Source organism: Pelobates fuscus, chromosome 8, assembly GCF_036172605.1.
Source record: "Pelobates fuscus isolate aPelFus1 chromosome 8, aPelFus1.pri, whole genome shotgun sequence".
In the NCBI taxonomy this organism is placed as follows: Eukaryota; Metazoa; Chordata; class Amphibia; order Anura; family Pelobatidae; genus Pelobates; species Pelobates fuscus.
This window is the reverse complement of record NC_086324.1, coordinates 157,176,122-157,194,670: the sequence shown is the minus strand read 5'-3', so window position 1 is coordinate 157,194,670 and position 18,549 is coordinate 157,176,122. Positions and strand designations below refer to the sequence as shown.

At 43.1% G+C, this 18,549-nt stretch overlaps 1 protein-coding gene and 1 long non-coding RNA gene across 2 annotated transcripts in view; both read right to left on the bottom strand.

The window, feature by feature from the left end:
* The window catches only part of LOC134571854 (uncharacterized), a 618,817-nt gene that overhangs the window by 216,790 nt on the left and 383,478 nt on the right, over window positions 1–18,549 (bottom strand). The gene's annotated exons all lie outside the window — the stretch shown is intronic.
* Window positions 1,957–9,702, bottom strand: NPW (neuropeptide W). Its single transcript, XM_063428962.1, has 2 exons — window positions 8,864–9,702; window positions 1,957–2,423 (listed from the first exon to the last, which is right to left on the bottom strand). The coding sequence occupies exons 1-2, from the start codon at window positions 9,653–9,655 to the stop codon at window positions 2,259–2,261; spliced, it is 957 nt and encodes a 318-aa protein (XP_063285032.1). The 5' UTR covers window positions 9,656–9,702; the 3' UTR covers window positions 1,957–2,258.

Genomic DNA, 18,549 nt, shown 5'->3' with positions numbered 1-18,549 from the left:
TATTATTTGAGATACTGTATCCCATACACAAAAAAAACATGCTTTTTTCCACAATATTCTGTATGTTATGTTTTTAGCAGACATTTATTTGATGTGCCAAAGGGATCTGTGTAACATACTTTTTTCGGCATGTATAGATGCCCATAAATATGTGATCCCTGCCTTTCTACGGAAGGCACTCAAAACAAGTGTGTATTCTCCGTGTGTGTGTGCAAACTCACAGCCACAGTGAATAGATTTTTTTGCTTAAAGTGCCACTATAGTGCCAGGAAAACAAACTTGTTTTCCTGGCACTATAGTGCCCTGAGGGTGCCCCCACCCTCAGGGTTCCACTCCCGTGGCGCTGAAGGGGGAGGAAGTGGTTAATCCCTTACCTTTTTTCCCTCCCTCGGCACTGGGACTCTCCTCCCTCTTCTGATGTCATCGGCTGAATGTGCATGCGCGGCAAGAGCCCCGCGCACATTCAGCCAGTCTCATAGGAAAGCATTCTAAATGCTTTCCTATGGACGCTGGCGTCTTCTCACTGTGAAAATCACAGTGAGAAGCGCGGAAGCACCTCTAGCGGCTGTCAATGAGACAACCACTAGAGGCTGGATTAACCCATAGGTAAACATAGCAGTTTCTCTGAAACTGCTATGTTTACAGCAGAAAGGGTTAATCCTAGATGGACCAGGCACCCAGACCACTTCATTAAGCTGAACTGGTGTGGGTGCCTATAGTGGTCCTTTAAGGCTAGTTCCTACAAACCACCAGTGAAAGGAGGAGGGAAACTCTGCGTAAAAGGAATAATATTTCACGTGAAATCCCCAGGCAGTGATGTTTTTTGCCTTTATTGCTCCTTGAAACTCACTATCGGGTATTTATAGTACAATTGATAATAAATAGTTGCTTATGTGATAGCCCTTTGATTTGTATGATCTCATATGTGATGTTTAAACCACAAAACACTCTTGGTGTAATTCACTAAACACAGTATTATTGTAAATTGAAAACCGAATTGCAACACAAAAGGTGCTAATTTTGGGACAGGGGGACTAAGCGGGGGAGGGGGGAGGGTTAGGAAATCTCCAACTCATCTGACTCTGGCTTACACAGCTTGTCTACACACGTGCACAGTCAGTTTAACTTAGAATTTTGTATTTCCTGCTCTGTTAATGGCCTGCAAGAGCCTTGTGTCTGTGCTTAAACATCAATTCTCAGGGCGATCTTCTACAGTAAACACAGTGTGCTGTAAAAACATTTCGTAGTCAAAGCCTGGGGAGGTGTGGCCAGAGCTGCATATACATAAACAAAAGTGATTTAAGTCCAAAATGGCATCACATTTTGCAGTGAGACTGCAGGGGAATGGTCTATACACCAAAACTGCTTTATTAAGCTATTGGTGTTTCGGTGCCTATAGTATTCATTTAAGGGCAGCATAGTAATTTACCTTTAGTGGCATGGCCAATAGTATGCAAACCCCTCCCCAACAGATATACTACACCTTTTGTAATTCTATTTACATTTAGAAATTTTACGTGCCTTCTCCCTAGCAATAAATTCCAAATCCCTTCTCCAGAATCCACACCCCAGGCAGGCATCTAATATCACTGATTTTATGTCCAGCCTAGTAGTGACCTCACTGTCAGTTCCATCAGCCAATGTTACTCGGTCCTTTGAAACCAGCCCTTATCCAATATACTGAGCCTGCCTGCATCTCCAATCTCTGCCTCTTTGCAAACATGTCAACAGTTTCTTTACCCAAACTGCCAGTGTACTTTTATCATTCTCATCCACACAATTGAATTAATCTGCAAATCAGCCAATCACTGTTTTCCTCAGTATCCCCAATTACCGCAGCAAGGCAATTCGCCATAATACCCCTGAGTGAACCAATTCTGTTCATCCCAGCTACAGAGTTATTCATTGTCCAGCAATGTTCAAGTCAGTGGGCCTTTCAATGTTTCATCAGTCAACTAGAATTTTAGTTTTTTAATTGTACACTAATCTATAATATATAATAATATTGATTAATCCTTCTGCAGAAAATCTGGTGAATTATTCCACTATGGTTGAATTTATACGTTAGCTTAGAGTTGTGCAGAGATCCTGGGACACTGATTTACAGGCCTTAACTTTTTTCTTGGTCATCAAAAAAGATGCCCTCCGCTCATCCTTAATTCACCCTTAGTGATTGCACCTCTGGTAGTTGAAAATAAATAGGAATCGTGTCAAGTTCCACAAGTAAAGGTCAGGCTGAGTCTTGTGTCATCTGATTCTCATAGTGCTGAACCAGGTCCATTTACTGCAGGTAACTCTCTTTTGGACCTTAGTTGGGAACGAGAGAAGAATTGAAGGCTGGCTTTGCAAAGGACCTTGTATAAAGTCAACATGAAGTCTTCACAGTTGAGAATTTCTTTCTCCCCAGAGCTGGCATGCAAACTCTACAGAAAAAAAAGTGCAATAATATTGTTTAGCAACAGTGCATCACTTTGAGTCTACAGAGGATGGAATACATCCTAAGAACATCATACATAGTTCATAAAACTGTACACCTAGAGCTACAGTAACAGTTCGCCCTGGAGTCCTCCAGGCACCATAACAACTTAATTTAGATGAAGTTGTTATGGTGACCAGACTACCCTTTTAAATCACTTTTGTTTCTGTCCATGCAGTCCTTGCCACACCTCCCCTGGTGTAATTTTAATCTACATTTTTTTTTATCTCCTGCTCTGTAAATTGAAAGTTAAAGGAACACTCAGTGGTGTATCCTGGTTTTGTGCTGCCCTAGGCATGCCAAAACTCAGGCGCCCCCTCCACCCCATTCACGCCCCCCCTTCCCCGCCTTCTAAACACACACACACACACACACATTCACTGACAGACATGCATACACTAGCTAACAGACATACACACTCACTAACAGACACATACAGTCACTAGCAGACACACACATTCACTAACAGACGCATACACTCTTACTAACAGACACACACAAACTAACAGACACACACATAGTAACACACTCCCTAACAGACACACTCCCTGACATACACTCACTAACAGACACACACACACACTAACAGACACACACTAACAGACACACACTAACAGACACACACAATAACAGACTCACGCACACACACACTAACAGACACACACACTAACATACACACACTCACTATTCACGCCCCCCCTTCCCCGCCTTCTAAATACACACACACACACACACACATTCACTGACAGACACGCATACACTAGCTAACAGACATACACACTCACTAACAGACACATACAGTCACTAGCAGAACACACATTCACTAACAGACGCATACACTCTCACTAACAGACACACACAAACTAACAGACACACACATAGTAACACACTCCCTAACAGACACACTCCCTGACATACACTCACTAACAGACACACACACACACACACTAACAGACACACACTAACAGACACTCACTAACAGACACACACAATAACAGACACACACACACACTAACAGACACACACACTAACATACACACACTCACTAACAGATACACACACTAACAGACACACACACTAACAGACACACACTCACTAACAGACACACACACACGCTCACTAACAGATACACACACTAACAGACACACACACATACACACTAACAGACACACACACACACACACTAACAGACACACACACGCTAACAGACACACACACGCTAACAGACACACACACTAACAGATACAAACACTATCAGACTCACACACACACACACACACACACACTAACAGACACACACACTAACAGACACACTCACTCATTAATACACACACCAGCAAACATTAACACACTCACTTTTTCTTTTAAAAATTTAACCCCCCAGCCTCCTTACCTTTGGGAATGCTGGGGGGTGGGGGGGTCTTCCTGTCCCTGGGGGTAGAGTGGCTGCTGGGCGGTCAGGTGGGCGGCGCTGGCGAGGGAGCACTTTCCCCTGAGCTCTCTGCTCAGCTCCCTTGCGCGCCGCCCGCAGAGTGATGCTGGGAGCCGGAATATGACATCGCCAGCGCCGCCCGCACGGATTTTTACCTAGCCGCCCGCCTGCCTGGACTGTTAGCCACAAGGCTAACAAGACATTTGCTCTGGGCATTTGGGGTGGCTTTTTTTGCTGCCCCCTGGAAAATGCCGCCCAAGGCAAATGCCTTGTTTGCCTCGCGGCTAATATGTCCCTGGGAACACTATAGGGTCAGGAACACAAACATGTATTCCTGATCCTATAGTGTTAAAACCACCATCTATTCCTGCTGGCTCCCCCTTCCCTACCTAAATATAGTAAAATTTTACTTGTATTTAAATTTGCAGCTGCTGGCTCTGCCCCGATCTGCCTCTGACCGGTCTGCTGACATCATCAGAAGTGGTGGTCTGAACCAATCACAATGCTTCCCCTTAGGATTGGCTGAGACTGTCAAAGAGGCAGATCAGGGGCAGAGCCAGCATGATTCAAACACAGCCCTGGCCAATCAGCATCTCCTCATAGAGATTAAATGAATCAATGAATCTCTATGAGGAAAGTTCAGTGTCTCCATGCCGAGGGTGGAGACATCGAATAGCAGTGCTGCTCACTGTGCATGACGTCTTACAGGAAGTGTATATTATTATTATTATTATTTACAAAGCGCCAACAAATTCTGCAGCGCTGTACAATGGGTGGACTAACAGACACCTATTTGTAACCAGATAAGTTGGACGCACAGGCAAAGAGGGATTGAGGACCCTGCTCAATGAGCTTACATGCTAGAGGTAGTGGGGTAAAGTGACACAAAAGGTAAGGGAAGGGTAGAAAAGTAGGTTACTAGGATAGTATTCATTGAGGGCTTAGTGTTTTGTTTTGATGACAGTTTAAGGAGAGGAATCAGGGTGAGGGGAGGGAAAGCTGTTCACAGTTTAATTGATATGCTTTCCTAAAAAGGTTCTCAATAATTTTTGAAGGAGTGTGGGGACCTAGACGGGACAGATTTGTGTTTTATTGAGGACAAGTAGGTTGGAGCAGCATTGTGTAGAGATTTGTAAGTATCAGACTCAAAAATTGGGGGGGGGGGGGGGGGGGGGGAGTATTGATCCCAGCAAGATCAATACTGACCTAGCAATAGTGGGAGAAACCCAGCAATACCAATACTGAGAGAAACCAGGCAAAAGTAATACTGACCTACCAATACTGAGAGAAACCCAGCAATACCAATACTGAGAGAAACCCAGCACTACCAATACTGAGAGAAACCCAGCACTACCAATACTGAGAGAAACCCAGCAATACCAATACTGAGAGAAGCCCAGAACTACCAATACTGAGAGAAACCCAGCAATACCAATACTGAGAGAAACCAGGCAAAAGTAATACTGACCTACCAATACTGAGAGAAACCCAGCACTACCAATACTGACAGAAACCCAGCACTACCAATACTGAGAGAAACCCAGCACTACCAATACTGAGAGAAACCCAGCAATACCAATACTGAGATAAACCCAGCAATACCAATACTGAGAGAAACCCAGCACTACCAATACTGAGAGAAACCCAGCACTACCAATACTGAGAGAAACCCAGCAATACCAATACTGAGAGAAACCCAGCACTACCAATACTGAGAGAAACCCGGCAATACCAATACTGAGAGAAACCCAGCACTACCAGTACTGAGAGAAACCCAGCACTACCAATACTGAGAGAAACCCAGCACTACCAATACTGAGAAAAACTCAGCAATACCAGTACTGAGAGAAACCCAGCACTACCAATACTGAGAGAAACCCAGCACTACCAATACTGAGAGAAACCCAGCACTACCAATACTGAGAGAAACCCAGCACTACCAATACTGAGAGAAACCCAGAACTACCAATACTGAGAGAAACCCAGCACTACCAATACTGAGAGAAACCCAGCAATACCAATACTGAGAGAAACCCAGCACTACCAATACTGAGAGAAACCAGGCAAAAGTAATACTGACCTACCAATACTGAGAGAAACCCAGCAATACCAATACTGAGAGAAACCCAGCACTACCAATACTGAGAGAAACCCAGCACTACCAATACTGAGAGAAACCCAGCAATACCAATACTGAGAGAAACCCAGCACTACCAATACTGAGAGAAACCCGGCAATACCAATACTGAGAGAAACCCAGCACTACCAGTACTGAGAGAAACCCAGCACTACCAATACTGAGAGAAACCCAGCACTACCAATACTGAGAAAAACTCAGCAATACCAGTACTGAGAGAAACCCAGCACTACCAATACTGAGAGAAACCCAGCACTACCAATACTGAGAGAAACCCAGCACTACCAATACTGAGAGAAACCCAGAACTACCAATACTGAGAGAAACCCAGCACTACCAATACTGAGAGAAACCCAGCAATACCAATACTGAGAGAAACCCAGCACTACCAATACTGAGAGAAACCCAGCACTACCAATACTGAGAGAAACCCAGCAAAACCAATACTGAGAGAAACCCAGCACTACCAATACTGAGAGAAACCCAGCAATACCAATACTGAGAGAAACCCAGCACTACCAATACTGAGAGAAACCCAGCACTACCAATACTGAGAGAAACCCAGCACTACCAATACTGAGAGAAACCCAGCACTACCAATACTGAGAGAAACCCAGCAATATTTTGTCCAATACTGAGAGAAGCCCAGCACTACCAATACTGAGAGAAACCCAGCAATACCAATACTAAAAAGAAACCCAGCACTACCAATACTGAGAGAAACCCAGCACTACCAATACTGAGAGAAACCCAGCACTACCAATACTGAGAGAAACCCAGCAATACTTTGTCCAATACTGAGAGAAGCCCAGCACTACCAATACTGAGAGAAACCCAGCACTACCAATACTGAGAGAAGCCCAGCACTACCAATACTGAGAGAAACCCAGCACTACCAATACTGAGAGAAACCCAGCACTACCAATACTGAGAGAAACCCAGCCCTACCAATACTGAGAGAAACCCAGCCCTACCAATACTGAGAGAAACCCAGCACTACCAATACTGAGAGAAACCCAGCACTACCAATACTGAGAGAAACCCAGCACTACCAATACTGAGAGAAACCCAGCACTACCAATACTGAGAGAAACCCAGCACTACCAATACTGAGAGAAACCCAGCACTACCAATACTGAGAGAAACCCAGCACTACCAATACTGAGAGAAACCCAGCACTACCAATACTGAGAGAAACCCAGCAATACCAATACTGAGAGAAACCCAGCACTACCAATACTGAGAGAAACCCAGCACTACCAATACTGAGAGAAACCCAGTAATACCAATACTGAGAGAAACCCAGCACTACCAATACTGAGAGAAACCCAGCAATACCAATACTGAGAGAAACCCAGCAATACCTATACTGACCTAGCAATAGTGGGAGAAACCCAGCAATATCAATACTGACCTACCAATATCAATACTGAGAGGAACCCAGCAATACTAATACTGATTTACCAATACTGAAAGAAACCCAACAATACCAATACTGACCTACCAATACTAATACTGAGAGACACCTAGCAATACACATGCTGACCTATCAATAGTGGCCAACAATACCAATACTGATTTACCAATACTGAGAGACACCTAGCAATACCAATACTGAGCTACCAATACTAATACTGAGAGACACCTAGCAATACCAATACTGAGCTACCAATACTAATACTGAGAGACACCTAGCAATACCAATACTGAGCTACCAATACTAATACTGAGAGACACCTAGCAATACCAATACTGAGCTACCAATACTAATACTGAGAGACACCTAGCAATACCAATACTGAGCTACTAATACTAATACTGAGAGACACCTGGCAATACCAATACTGACCTACCAATACTAATACTGAGAGACACCGAGCAATACCAATACTGACCTACCAATACTAATACTGAGAGACACCTGGCAATACCAATACTGACCTACCAATACTAATACTGAGAGACACCTGGCAATACCAATACTGACCTACCAATACTAATACTGAGAGAAACCCAGCAATACCAATACTGACCTACCGATTCTAGGAGAAACCCAGCAATATCAATACTGACCTACCAATACTAATACTGAGAGACACCTAGCAATACCAATACTGACCTACCAATACTAATACTGAGAGACACCTGGCAATACCAATACTGACCTACCGATACTAATACTGAGAGACACCGAGCAATACCAATACTGACCTACCAATTCTAAGAGAAACCCAGTAATGCCAATACTGACCTACCAATACTAATACTGAGAGAAACCCAGCAATACCAATACTGACCTACCGATTCTAGGAGAAACCCAGCAATATCAATACTGACCTACCAATACCGAGAGAAACCCAACAATACTAATACTTGCATCAAGCTAACAAACTGGAGAACCCATCCAACAATCTTAATACTAACCCAACAATAATTACCAAATCATATTCATACTGACCCACTCTCGTTACTGGTAGTGAATTAACATCCTCAAAATACCAAAACCAACCTAAAAATATTATTTATATAAAGTATTAATTATTTATATAATAGTATAATAACAATCCGACATAAATGTTGCCCAGAAACATTTTGATTCTCATCATTCTAGTTCCAAGGATAAGAACATTTATCTCATTGAAATAAACTGACTACTATGTTAACCTTCTTTAAATCTGTCCACAGTAAGTCTAGCAGGGTTAATTGGTAACGTTCCAGGTAGATAATAAATTCATTTGTCACATAATAACCACCTCTGATTGCTACATGAAACACAACTGTCTAGCTGTCTACTGAAAGTCGTCTTATTGTCCCATACCTGGGTTTCGGTCCTGGTATTTCTTCTCCATGGCTGCAATACTGCCCTGCTCTTCTCCAGTTGATACATCGTGCCCTCCCCAGGCATTTTCGTTGCAGAGCTCCAGCTCTGCTTTCCAGGCACTTGGAGATTTCTCTTGACTTCTTCCACATTCATAATGGGTTCTCCTGCCGCTTGGAGTCTTCTCCAAGATTCTTCCAGACCTCTCTCTGGTTCTGCTTGCACCTGGAACCTTCTAATATCCACATCAGTCTTTTGTTCCCAAGGCATTTGGCGTCCTCTCCTCACCTCTTCCAGACTTCTCTCCTCTTCTTCTGTCATGGGCAAACTTCTCAAGGACTCCTCAAGATTCGTTAGCTGTTGGTCTCTCCTCTTGACCTCTTCTAGGCTTCGTCTTTCTTCCTCTTGTTCCTGAAGACCCCTAATCACCTTTTCCATCGCTCTGTCTTCCAGCTCCCTGTCTGTCTTCCACCTTAAAGTTTCTTCCATACTATTACTGACCTCATCTGGACCAGGATAAAGCAAACGTTCAGTATTTGCATCTTCCAGAAGCCCATGGACAATTTCATTTCCATGAAGATCTCCTTTCTGGTTGTCTATCCATCTGTCTCCACTCACATTTCTCCTCCAAAGGTAGGGTGACCTTCTCACCCCTATCAAGAGCCCTGATGCTCTGCCCACTGTGTGATACCTGGGGCTAGAAGAGTGCTTGTACCAGGAGGCACCTGGTTGTGGAGCAGCAAGTAGAAGAAAGAACCACCACCAACCCACATGAGGCAATACCCATAGCATCGCTGACCAAAAGAGGAGGGTCCAACAGAGGTGAAGGTAGTTATCTTGGTGAAGGATATAGACAAGTTTTCCAAAGGACTCAGTGTGAAATCCTCAGGGCTAGTGAGTTAATAGTGAATGGAAGGTATAGCAATGAGTGATCCTCTGTAGTAATCGGCAGGAATGAATGAGAGGTGTATTCAGAGACCAGACAGGATCCCAAAATGCAGAGATACCTTGACAGATTCACTAACTCAGTATGTGTTGAATCCTCTCTCCCCCTCTATATATCTCTGATCTTGAGGGGGAGGGGGTTAGGAGTCATCATAGAAGCATCACTCACAACAGACTCATTTTACAACTGGATAGGGGGTAGTGCTTCGAAATGTATGTTCTAGAGTGTGTGTGTGTGTGTGTGTGTCACAGTGCATTTACTAAATGTGGGGTTTATAATTTGTGTGGTTTAGACAAAGGACTTCATAACATTAATGGGGTATTAACTATATTTTCAATAAAGGGGGGGAGTAGGGGGGGAGAGAATATGAAATGTGATTAGGGACTCATAATATAGGCTGGAGAGAAATAATTGGTGTCTTCGTGTCTGCTCTGCACAGGAGTTGGATGGATGAACCTGCATTTAATAATCTGGGACTGATACAAGTAACAGAATAAGTTACATTTATGCAGAACTAATACAAACACCAATACACTAGCTGTTATACTGATACAAGTAACAGAATAAGTTACATTTATGCAGAATTAATCCAAACACCAATACACTAGCTGTTATACTGATACAAGTAACAGAATAAGTTACATTTATGCAGAACTAATACAAACGCCAATACACTAGCTGTTATACTGATACAAGTAACAGAATAAGTTACATTTATGCAGAATTAATCCAAACACGAATACACTAGCTGTTATACTGATACAAGTAACAGAATAAGTTACATTTATGCAGAATTAATCCAAACACGAATACACTAACTGTTATACTGATACAAGTAACAGAATAAGTTACATTTATGCAGAATTAATCCAAACACCAATACACTAGCTGTTATACTGATACAAGTAACAGAACAAGTTACATTTATGCAGAATTAATCCAAACATCAATACACTAGCTGTTACCAGTCAGGGGGCTTTGCATGTCACTTCAATGTTCTCTGGAAAAAAACATTGAACACAAGGGTTAAATATTAAAAAAAAAGGTTTGGTTTGGTCTGTAAAAGGTGGTCTCTTTTCGCATTTAGGAGACATTAAAGTAACACTTTGGTCACCATAGCAACTTCATCTAAATTAAGTTATGGTTCTAAGAGGCCTCCAGGCACTTTCTTACCTTAATGTGTTAAACCGTTCTCAAACAGTTTAACCCCAAAGGCTGCTTTCAGCACAGGATCTGCAGTTACACCAGGCGTCATCCACCTTCTGATATGAATTTCAGGCAGCGCAGAGTGCAGCAGGGCCGTGCCGCGGCTGGTTTGCTAGATAAGTATGCTCCCCATACATAAAAAAATATGGGGGATTGCAGATCCAGCGCTGGAGGAAGCCTTTGGGTTTAAACCATTCGAGAACGGTTATCCCCTCAAGGTAAGAAATTGGCTAAAGTGGGGCAAGGGGACCTGCTGGCAGCATAACAACTTCATTTAGATGAAGTTGTTGTGGTGACTGGAGTGTTCCTTTAACCCCTTAAGGACACATGACGTGTCTGACATGTCATGATTCCCTTTTATTCCAGAAGTTTGGTCCTTAAGGGGTTAACCCCTTAAGGACCAAATTTCTGGAATAAAAGGGAATCATGACATGTCACACATGTCATGTGTCCTTAAGGGGTTAATCTAAGGATTTAACTATAATAATCTCAATCCAACTTTAGAAACGCTATCCAAACCATTTAACTCCTAAGATCCTGCGTCTTGCTATCACACAGAAATCAATGATATAGTAACCCGTGTCTAAGTCCTTTGTTCTGCTGAATGATCTGTCATAACGCACTGAGAAGAGGACGATATTTGCAGAATGAAAAATATAATCTTAATGTATACAATAAGAACCGCAGAAGATTAAGTAAGACTTTCCTTAGCAAAAATAAACGATAAAGATAAAATGAATGAAATATGCCGTGTTTTTCATTAATAGTAAGCTTTCTATACAGTAGCAATCAATGGGTTTTAGGATTTCCTCCCTAGGTACAATGCTCAACTGGATGGGAAATTACACCAGTAGAAGAGGTTATATCTTAACATGAAGGCCTTAAAGGACCACTATAGGCACCCAGACCTACAGGGAGTGCAGAATTATTAGGCAAGTTGTATTTTTGAGGATTAATTTTATTATTGAACAACAACCATGTTCTCAATGAACCCAAAAAAACTCATTAATATCAAAGCTGAATATTTTTGGAAGTAGTTTTTAGTTTGTTTTTAGTTTGAGCTATTTTAGGGGGATATCTGTGTGTGCAGGTGACTATTACTGTGCATAATTATTAGGCAACTTAACAAAAAACAAATATATACCCATTTCAATTATTTATTTTTACCAGTGAAACCAATATAACATCTCAACATTCACAAATATACATTTCTGACATTCAAAAACAAAACAAAAACAAATCAGTGACCAATATAGCCACCTTTCTTTGCAAGGACACTCAAAAGCCTGCCATCCATGGATTCTGTCAGTGTTTTGATCTGTTCACCATCAACATTGCGTGCAGAAGCAACCACAGCCTCCCAGACACTGTTCAGAGAGGTGTACTGTTTTCCCTCCTTGTAAATCTCACATTTGATGATGGACCACGGGTTCTCAATGGGGTTCAGATCAGGTGAACAAGGAGGCCATGTCATTAGATTTTCTTCTTTTATACCCTTTCTTGCCAGCCACGCTGTGGAGTACTTGAACGCGTGTGATGGAGCATTGTCCTGCATGAAAATTATGTTTTTCTTGAAGGATGCAGACTTCATCCTGTACCACTGCTTGAAGAAGGTGTCTTCCAGAAACTGGCAGTAGGACTGGGAGTTGAGCTTGACTCCATCCTCAACCCGAAAAGGCCCCACAAGCTCATCTTTGATGATACCAGCCCAAACCAGTACTCCACCTCCACCTTGCTGGCGTCTGAGTCGGACTGGAGCTCTCTGCCCTTTACCAATCCAGCCACGGGCCCATCCATCTGGCCCATCAAGACTCACTCTCATTTCATCAGTCCATAAAACCTTAGAAAAATCAGTCTTGAGATATTTCTTGGCCCAGTCTTGACGTTTCAGCTTATGTGTCTTGTCCAGTGGTGGTCGTCTTTCAGCCTTTCTTACCTTGGCCATGTCTCTGAGTATTGCACACCTTGTGCTTTTGGGCACTCCAGTGATGTTGCAGCTCTGAAATATGGCCAAACTGGTGGGAAGTGGCATCTTGGCAGCTGCACGCTTGACTTTTCTCAGTTCATGGGCAGTTATTTTGCGCCTTGGTTTTTCCACACGCTTCTTGTGACCCTGTTGACTATTTTGAATGAAACGCTTGATTGTTCGATGATCACGCTTCAGAAGCTTTGCAATTTTAAGAGTGCTGCATCCCTCTGCAAGATATCTCACTATTTTTGACTTTTCTGAGCCCGTCAAGTCCTTCTTTTGACCCATTTTGCCAAAGGAAAGGAAACTGCCTAATAATTATGCACACCTGATATAGGGTGTTGATGTCATTAGACCACACCCCTTCTCATTACAGAGATGCACATCACTTAATATGCTTAATTGGTAGTAGGCTTTCGAGCCTATACAGCTTGGAGTAAGACAACATGCATAAAGAGGATGATGTGGTCAAAATACTCATTTGCCTAATAATTCTGCACTCCCTGTATTCAGCTTAATGAAGTGGTCTGGGTGCCAGGTCCAGCTAGGGTTAACCCATTTTTTTTTTATAAATATAGCAGTTTCAGAGAAACTGCTATGTTTATAAATGGGTTAAGCCTTCCCCCAAATCCTCTAGTGGCTGTCTCATTGACAGCCGCTAGAGGCGCTTGCGTGATTCTCACTGTGAAAATCACAGTGAAAATCACAGTGAGAGCACGCAAGCGTCCATAGGAAAGCATTGTAAAAGCTGGGGTATGTTTAACCCCTTTTCCCCTTTCCAGAGCCGGGCGGGAGGGGGTCCCTGAGGGTAGGGGCAGCCTCAGGACACTCTAGTGCCAGGAAAACGAGTATGTTTTCCTGGTACTAGAGTGGTCCTTTAATGCAAATTTGTCATGGTAGGGTTGGTTCACTAAACAGTGAACTGAAAAAAGAATTGCAAAATCCTAAGTAAAATGATCAATCTGTAACAGTGTAGCAGTGCTGGGGTATTATATTTTGTGAATTGCATAGGCTGTCCAGACCAGGGGTGCCCAAAAAGTTGATCCCCCAGGTGTTGTAGAACTACAACTCCCATGATGTTTTTAGATTGGCAAAGTATCACGGAAGCTACAGTTGTAAAACATTTGGGGATCTACCTTTTGGGCACCCCTGATCCAGACAGACCTCTAAATTCCATTATAATAAATACAGTTTAAGGTGCATTATTTGCCATAGGGCTTGGTAGAGAACAATTATAAAAACGTATAAAAAATTACCAGCAGCTACAGCAGGTATTACAACCTTAGCTGATCATAGAAACCATCAGCATCACCATCACCATCACCATCAGGGCATGACAACCATGAGAATTGTCACGGGCCCGGCGGCCCTGGGGGGCCCGGCCGCCCGGGCCCCACGTGTATCAGCTTAACTGCCGCTGGTGCATCTGCACCGGGGCCCACACGCTGATGGGGCCCATCAGGTGGCCCAAGCATTTAGGGCCACCCAATGGGCCCTATTAACTTCAGGGGCCCGGTCACCGCTGTAATAGCGCGACCGAGCCCCTTTAAAAAGAAAATGCAGCCGGAAAGCAAGTGCTGCTGGGAGGGAGTTCTTCCCTGTTTACTCCGAGCGGGGGAAGGAGGAGAGAACGGCCACAAGGAGAGGCAGACGAATCACATCATCCCCAGCCACCCTCCTGCAACGAAATGGTAAGTAAGAGAGGAGGGTGGCTGAAAATGAGGTGTGTGTGTATGTATGCCAGTGTATGTATGTCAGTGTATGTATGTATGTGTATGTATGTATGCCAGTGTATGTATGCCAGTGTATGTATGTATGCCAGTGCATGTATGTATGACAGTGTCTGTATGCCAGTGTATGTATGACAGTGTCTGTATGCCAGTGTATGTATGCCAGTGTATGTATGTATGCCAGTGTATGTATGCCAGTGTATGTATGTATGCCAGTGCATGTATGTATGACAGTGTCTGTGTGCCAGTGTGTGTATGCCTGTGTATGTATGTATGTCAGTGTGTGTATGCCTGTGTATGTATGTATGCCAGTGTGTGTATGCCTGTGTGTGTATGTATGCCAGTGTGTGTATGTCAGTGTGTGTATGCCACTGTGTGCGTGTATGTATGCCACTCTGTGTGTGTGTGTGTGTATGTATGCCAGTGTGTGTGTATGTATGTATGTATGCATATATCAGTATGCAGAGTATGTGTATGTATATGTATGTTTGTCAGTATGTATGTCTGCATGTATATGTGTGTGTCAGTATCTCCCTATGCATGTGCGTATGTCTGTTTCAGTATTTGTATATGTTAGTGTGTGTGTATTCCTGTGGGCGGGATTTGGAGGCGGGCCCTGTGGGCGGGCTTGAAGGGAGGCCCAGACCGTGAGCTGTGTTAGGGGCCCCAAAATTTCTGATGGCGGCCCTGGCAGGTCATATCAGGATTATTTACATGTAGCAAGATTCATTTAAAGGGACACTATAGGCACCCAGACTATTTCATCTCATTGAAGTGGTCTGGATGCAGTGTCCCTGTTTTAGAGAATGTTTGCATTGTAGGGTTAAGACTGCCTGTAGTGGCTGTCAACAAGACAGACACTAGAGGGGCTTCTTGGCGTTTCATGGAGTTTAATTCTGTGAAACAACGCTGGACGTCCTAACACTTTGCACGAGGACATGCAGATCATGCGTGTGGCACCCGACCCGCATGCACATTCGTTTCCCCCCTGCAATGACGTCGGGGGAGGCAAAGACTGGGCCAGGGCATAGGCTCTCGGGTAGGTATTCAAAGGGATTAGGATTTAGTCCCGCAGGGGCAGAGGGACACTGTAGTGTTAGCAATACAGCTTTGTACTCCTAACACCAAAGTGTTCCTTGATCTGTGAATTGGGTTCACTGAGTTTACTAAGGAATGGCAAAATTAAGGCCAATATAACCATGCTGTGAACATATTTTGTCCTAAAAAAAACTAAATGCAAAAAATAAATAAAATAAAGGCATTTAACTTCAAAGATCCTGAGGCTGCACATCTGAGATAGATAAACTGTCTGGAAGCTCAGGCACAGCCTTCCTTGACCAGGAGGTGGCTCCACCAATCAGTGTTGGCTTTATCCTATAAATACCTAACCAGCAAAGGTATATGGAATAAGAAGTTTATCCCTTGCTGCAGTGTCCTGGGATGAGTGGAATTAGTGTATAAATTGACAGCAGTCATACAATCAGTTCACAGATACACATAGATCAGTCTAAACATACTCAGGGTCTTTCACTAAAGTGAGAACTGTCAGGAATTCACTGGGGAATTAAAGTGAATTTCAAATTTAAGGCCGAAATATCTGAACTGGAAGGATAGTTGAATTGTAGAATTTTTCCAATTTAGCTATTTTTGCCTTAGATTCAATTTAAATTATGTTTGAATTTCAAGTGATGCTCAAGTTAGTGAATAATCCTGACAGTGCATAACCCAGTAAGTACCTTGCCAGCTGCAGTGGTTATGGTACACCCCTGTAAGCACCATGCAGGCTGCTGTGGTTATGGTGCACCCCTGTAAGCACCCTGCAGGCTGCAGTGGTTATGGTGCACACCCCGGTAAGAACTCTGCATGCTGCATTGGTTATGGTGCACCCCTGCAAGCACTCTGCAGGCTGCAGTGGTTATGGTGCACCCCTGTAAGCACCCTGCATGGTTATGGTGCACCCCTGTAAGCACCCTGCATGGTTATGGTGCACCCCTGTAAGCACCCTGCATGCTGCAGTGGTTATGGTGCACCCCTGTAAGCACCCTGCAGGCTGCAGTGGTTCTGGTGCACCCCTGTAAGCACCCTGCTGACTGCAGTGGTTATGGTGCACACCCCGGTAAGAACTCTGCATGCTGCATTGGTTATGGTGCACCCCTGCAAGCACTCTGCAGGCTGCAGTGGTTATGGTGCATCCCTGTAAGCACCCTGCAGGCTGCAGTGGTTATGGTGCACCCCTGTAAGCACCCTGCATGGTTATGGTGCACCCCTGTAAGCACCCTGCATGCTGCAGTGGTTATGGTGCACCCCTGTAAGCACCCTGCAGGCTGCAGTGGTTCTGGTGCACCCCTGTAAGCACCCTGCTGACTGCAGTGGTTATGGTGCACACCCCGGTAAGAACTCTGCATGCCGCATTGGTTATGGCGCACCCCTGCAAGCACTCTGCATGCTGCAGTGGTTATGGTGCTAACACTATGTGTGGTTATGTGCCATATTTCAAGAGTCTGACTCAAATTAAGTGTTCCAGAAGCACCCGCGGCATGGCCCTTCTCTGTCCATATATCTGATGTTAGTTCCACTTCCACATTAACAATATCAATTTTATGCAAAAAAAAAACCAGAATAGGTTTCTAGACTTATTGATATTATATGATATGTTTCAAGAATGAACAATGATTCTACTATAAAGAATATCTATCTATAAATACTGGTCATTCCAGTCTAGTATCTCCAAAAAGGGATTAATTTAGCACACATGGTACAGGACAGAAAACAAAATTGCAACATTTAAGCTAAAGCAGCCAGACTGTGATTGTATCACAGCTGGAAATTATTTTGCAGTTTGCCAGTTTTCAGTTCAATAAAATATATAATTTGGAAATGATTGCATGTACAGCAGCCATTGTACAAGAGGCACATTGAGAGCCAATCTCGGAATACTCTCATTCACACTCTCTTTAATTCAATATCAAGATTGAGATTTTGCATCCTACAGGATCCTACAGGGCCAAAATTCAGAGTAGGGTTTGAGGAGTCAATAAATTTTTTTACTGAACCAATTTCAATGATATTACAAACAATGAACGCTTAATGTATAGAGATTTGTTTGACTAGATACAGAAGATAACATATTTTAATTGAGCTCCATTTTCGATTGCAAACGCTCGAGGCTCCAGCGCTTCAAATTTCTGCCCGGTAACTTTCTGTGAGTTCACCTCACACCAGACATTGCATTTGTTAGAGTGAAATTGGCGCTGATGAATTATCCGTGGATTTTCTGTACCCCAGAAATGACAGTTTTGCTTAATGACGAGGCCATTTTAATGAAAATGAGCTTCGTCACACATGATAAGTTGATGAATAAGTTAATTGTTTTCTCTGGCTAATTTGTTGTTCCTTCGTGAAATTACCCATGATGAATCTCCCAAGACTCCGTTATAATATGTAACTGCAAAAAAAAAATAAAAAAAAATTGAACTACTAACAAATAAGTTTCTACTGTGAATTCCGCCCTACCCTGTATAACTAGGTCTTACCAGTCTGATGTGCATTCTGCAGTTACAAATTAACTCCTTGGAGAAATTGGTAAATAAGGATACGTCAGCCTAACAGAAAGTTAATAAAATGCATAAAATTTGAGTGACTATCGCTAAGAGGAAAAAAAATCTATAGTTAAGCGGAGCCGGAGATTTCTCATTTTGCAAGTCATTTTTAAACGCATGCACTGTTTAGTAAATAAGCCCCATGGTAGCATGTCTGTGTGCACGTTCCACAGATATATGTCGTACATGTAAGCTAGAATAATGATTTTTCTAAGTGCCCACAAATAATGGCCTTT

Excerpts from the sequence above, each read along its gene's own strand:
- NPW (XM_063428962.1), bottom strand. The coding sequence starts at position 9,655 with ATGCTATGGGTATTGCCTCATGTGGGTTGGTGGTGGTTCTTTCTTCTA. Across the intron at positions 2,424-8,863 it reads ATACCAGGACCGAAACCCAG|AGTTTGCATGCCAGCTCTGG; the intron begins GTATGGGACAAT and ends TTTTTTCTGTAG.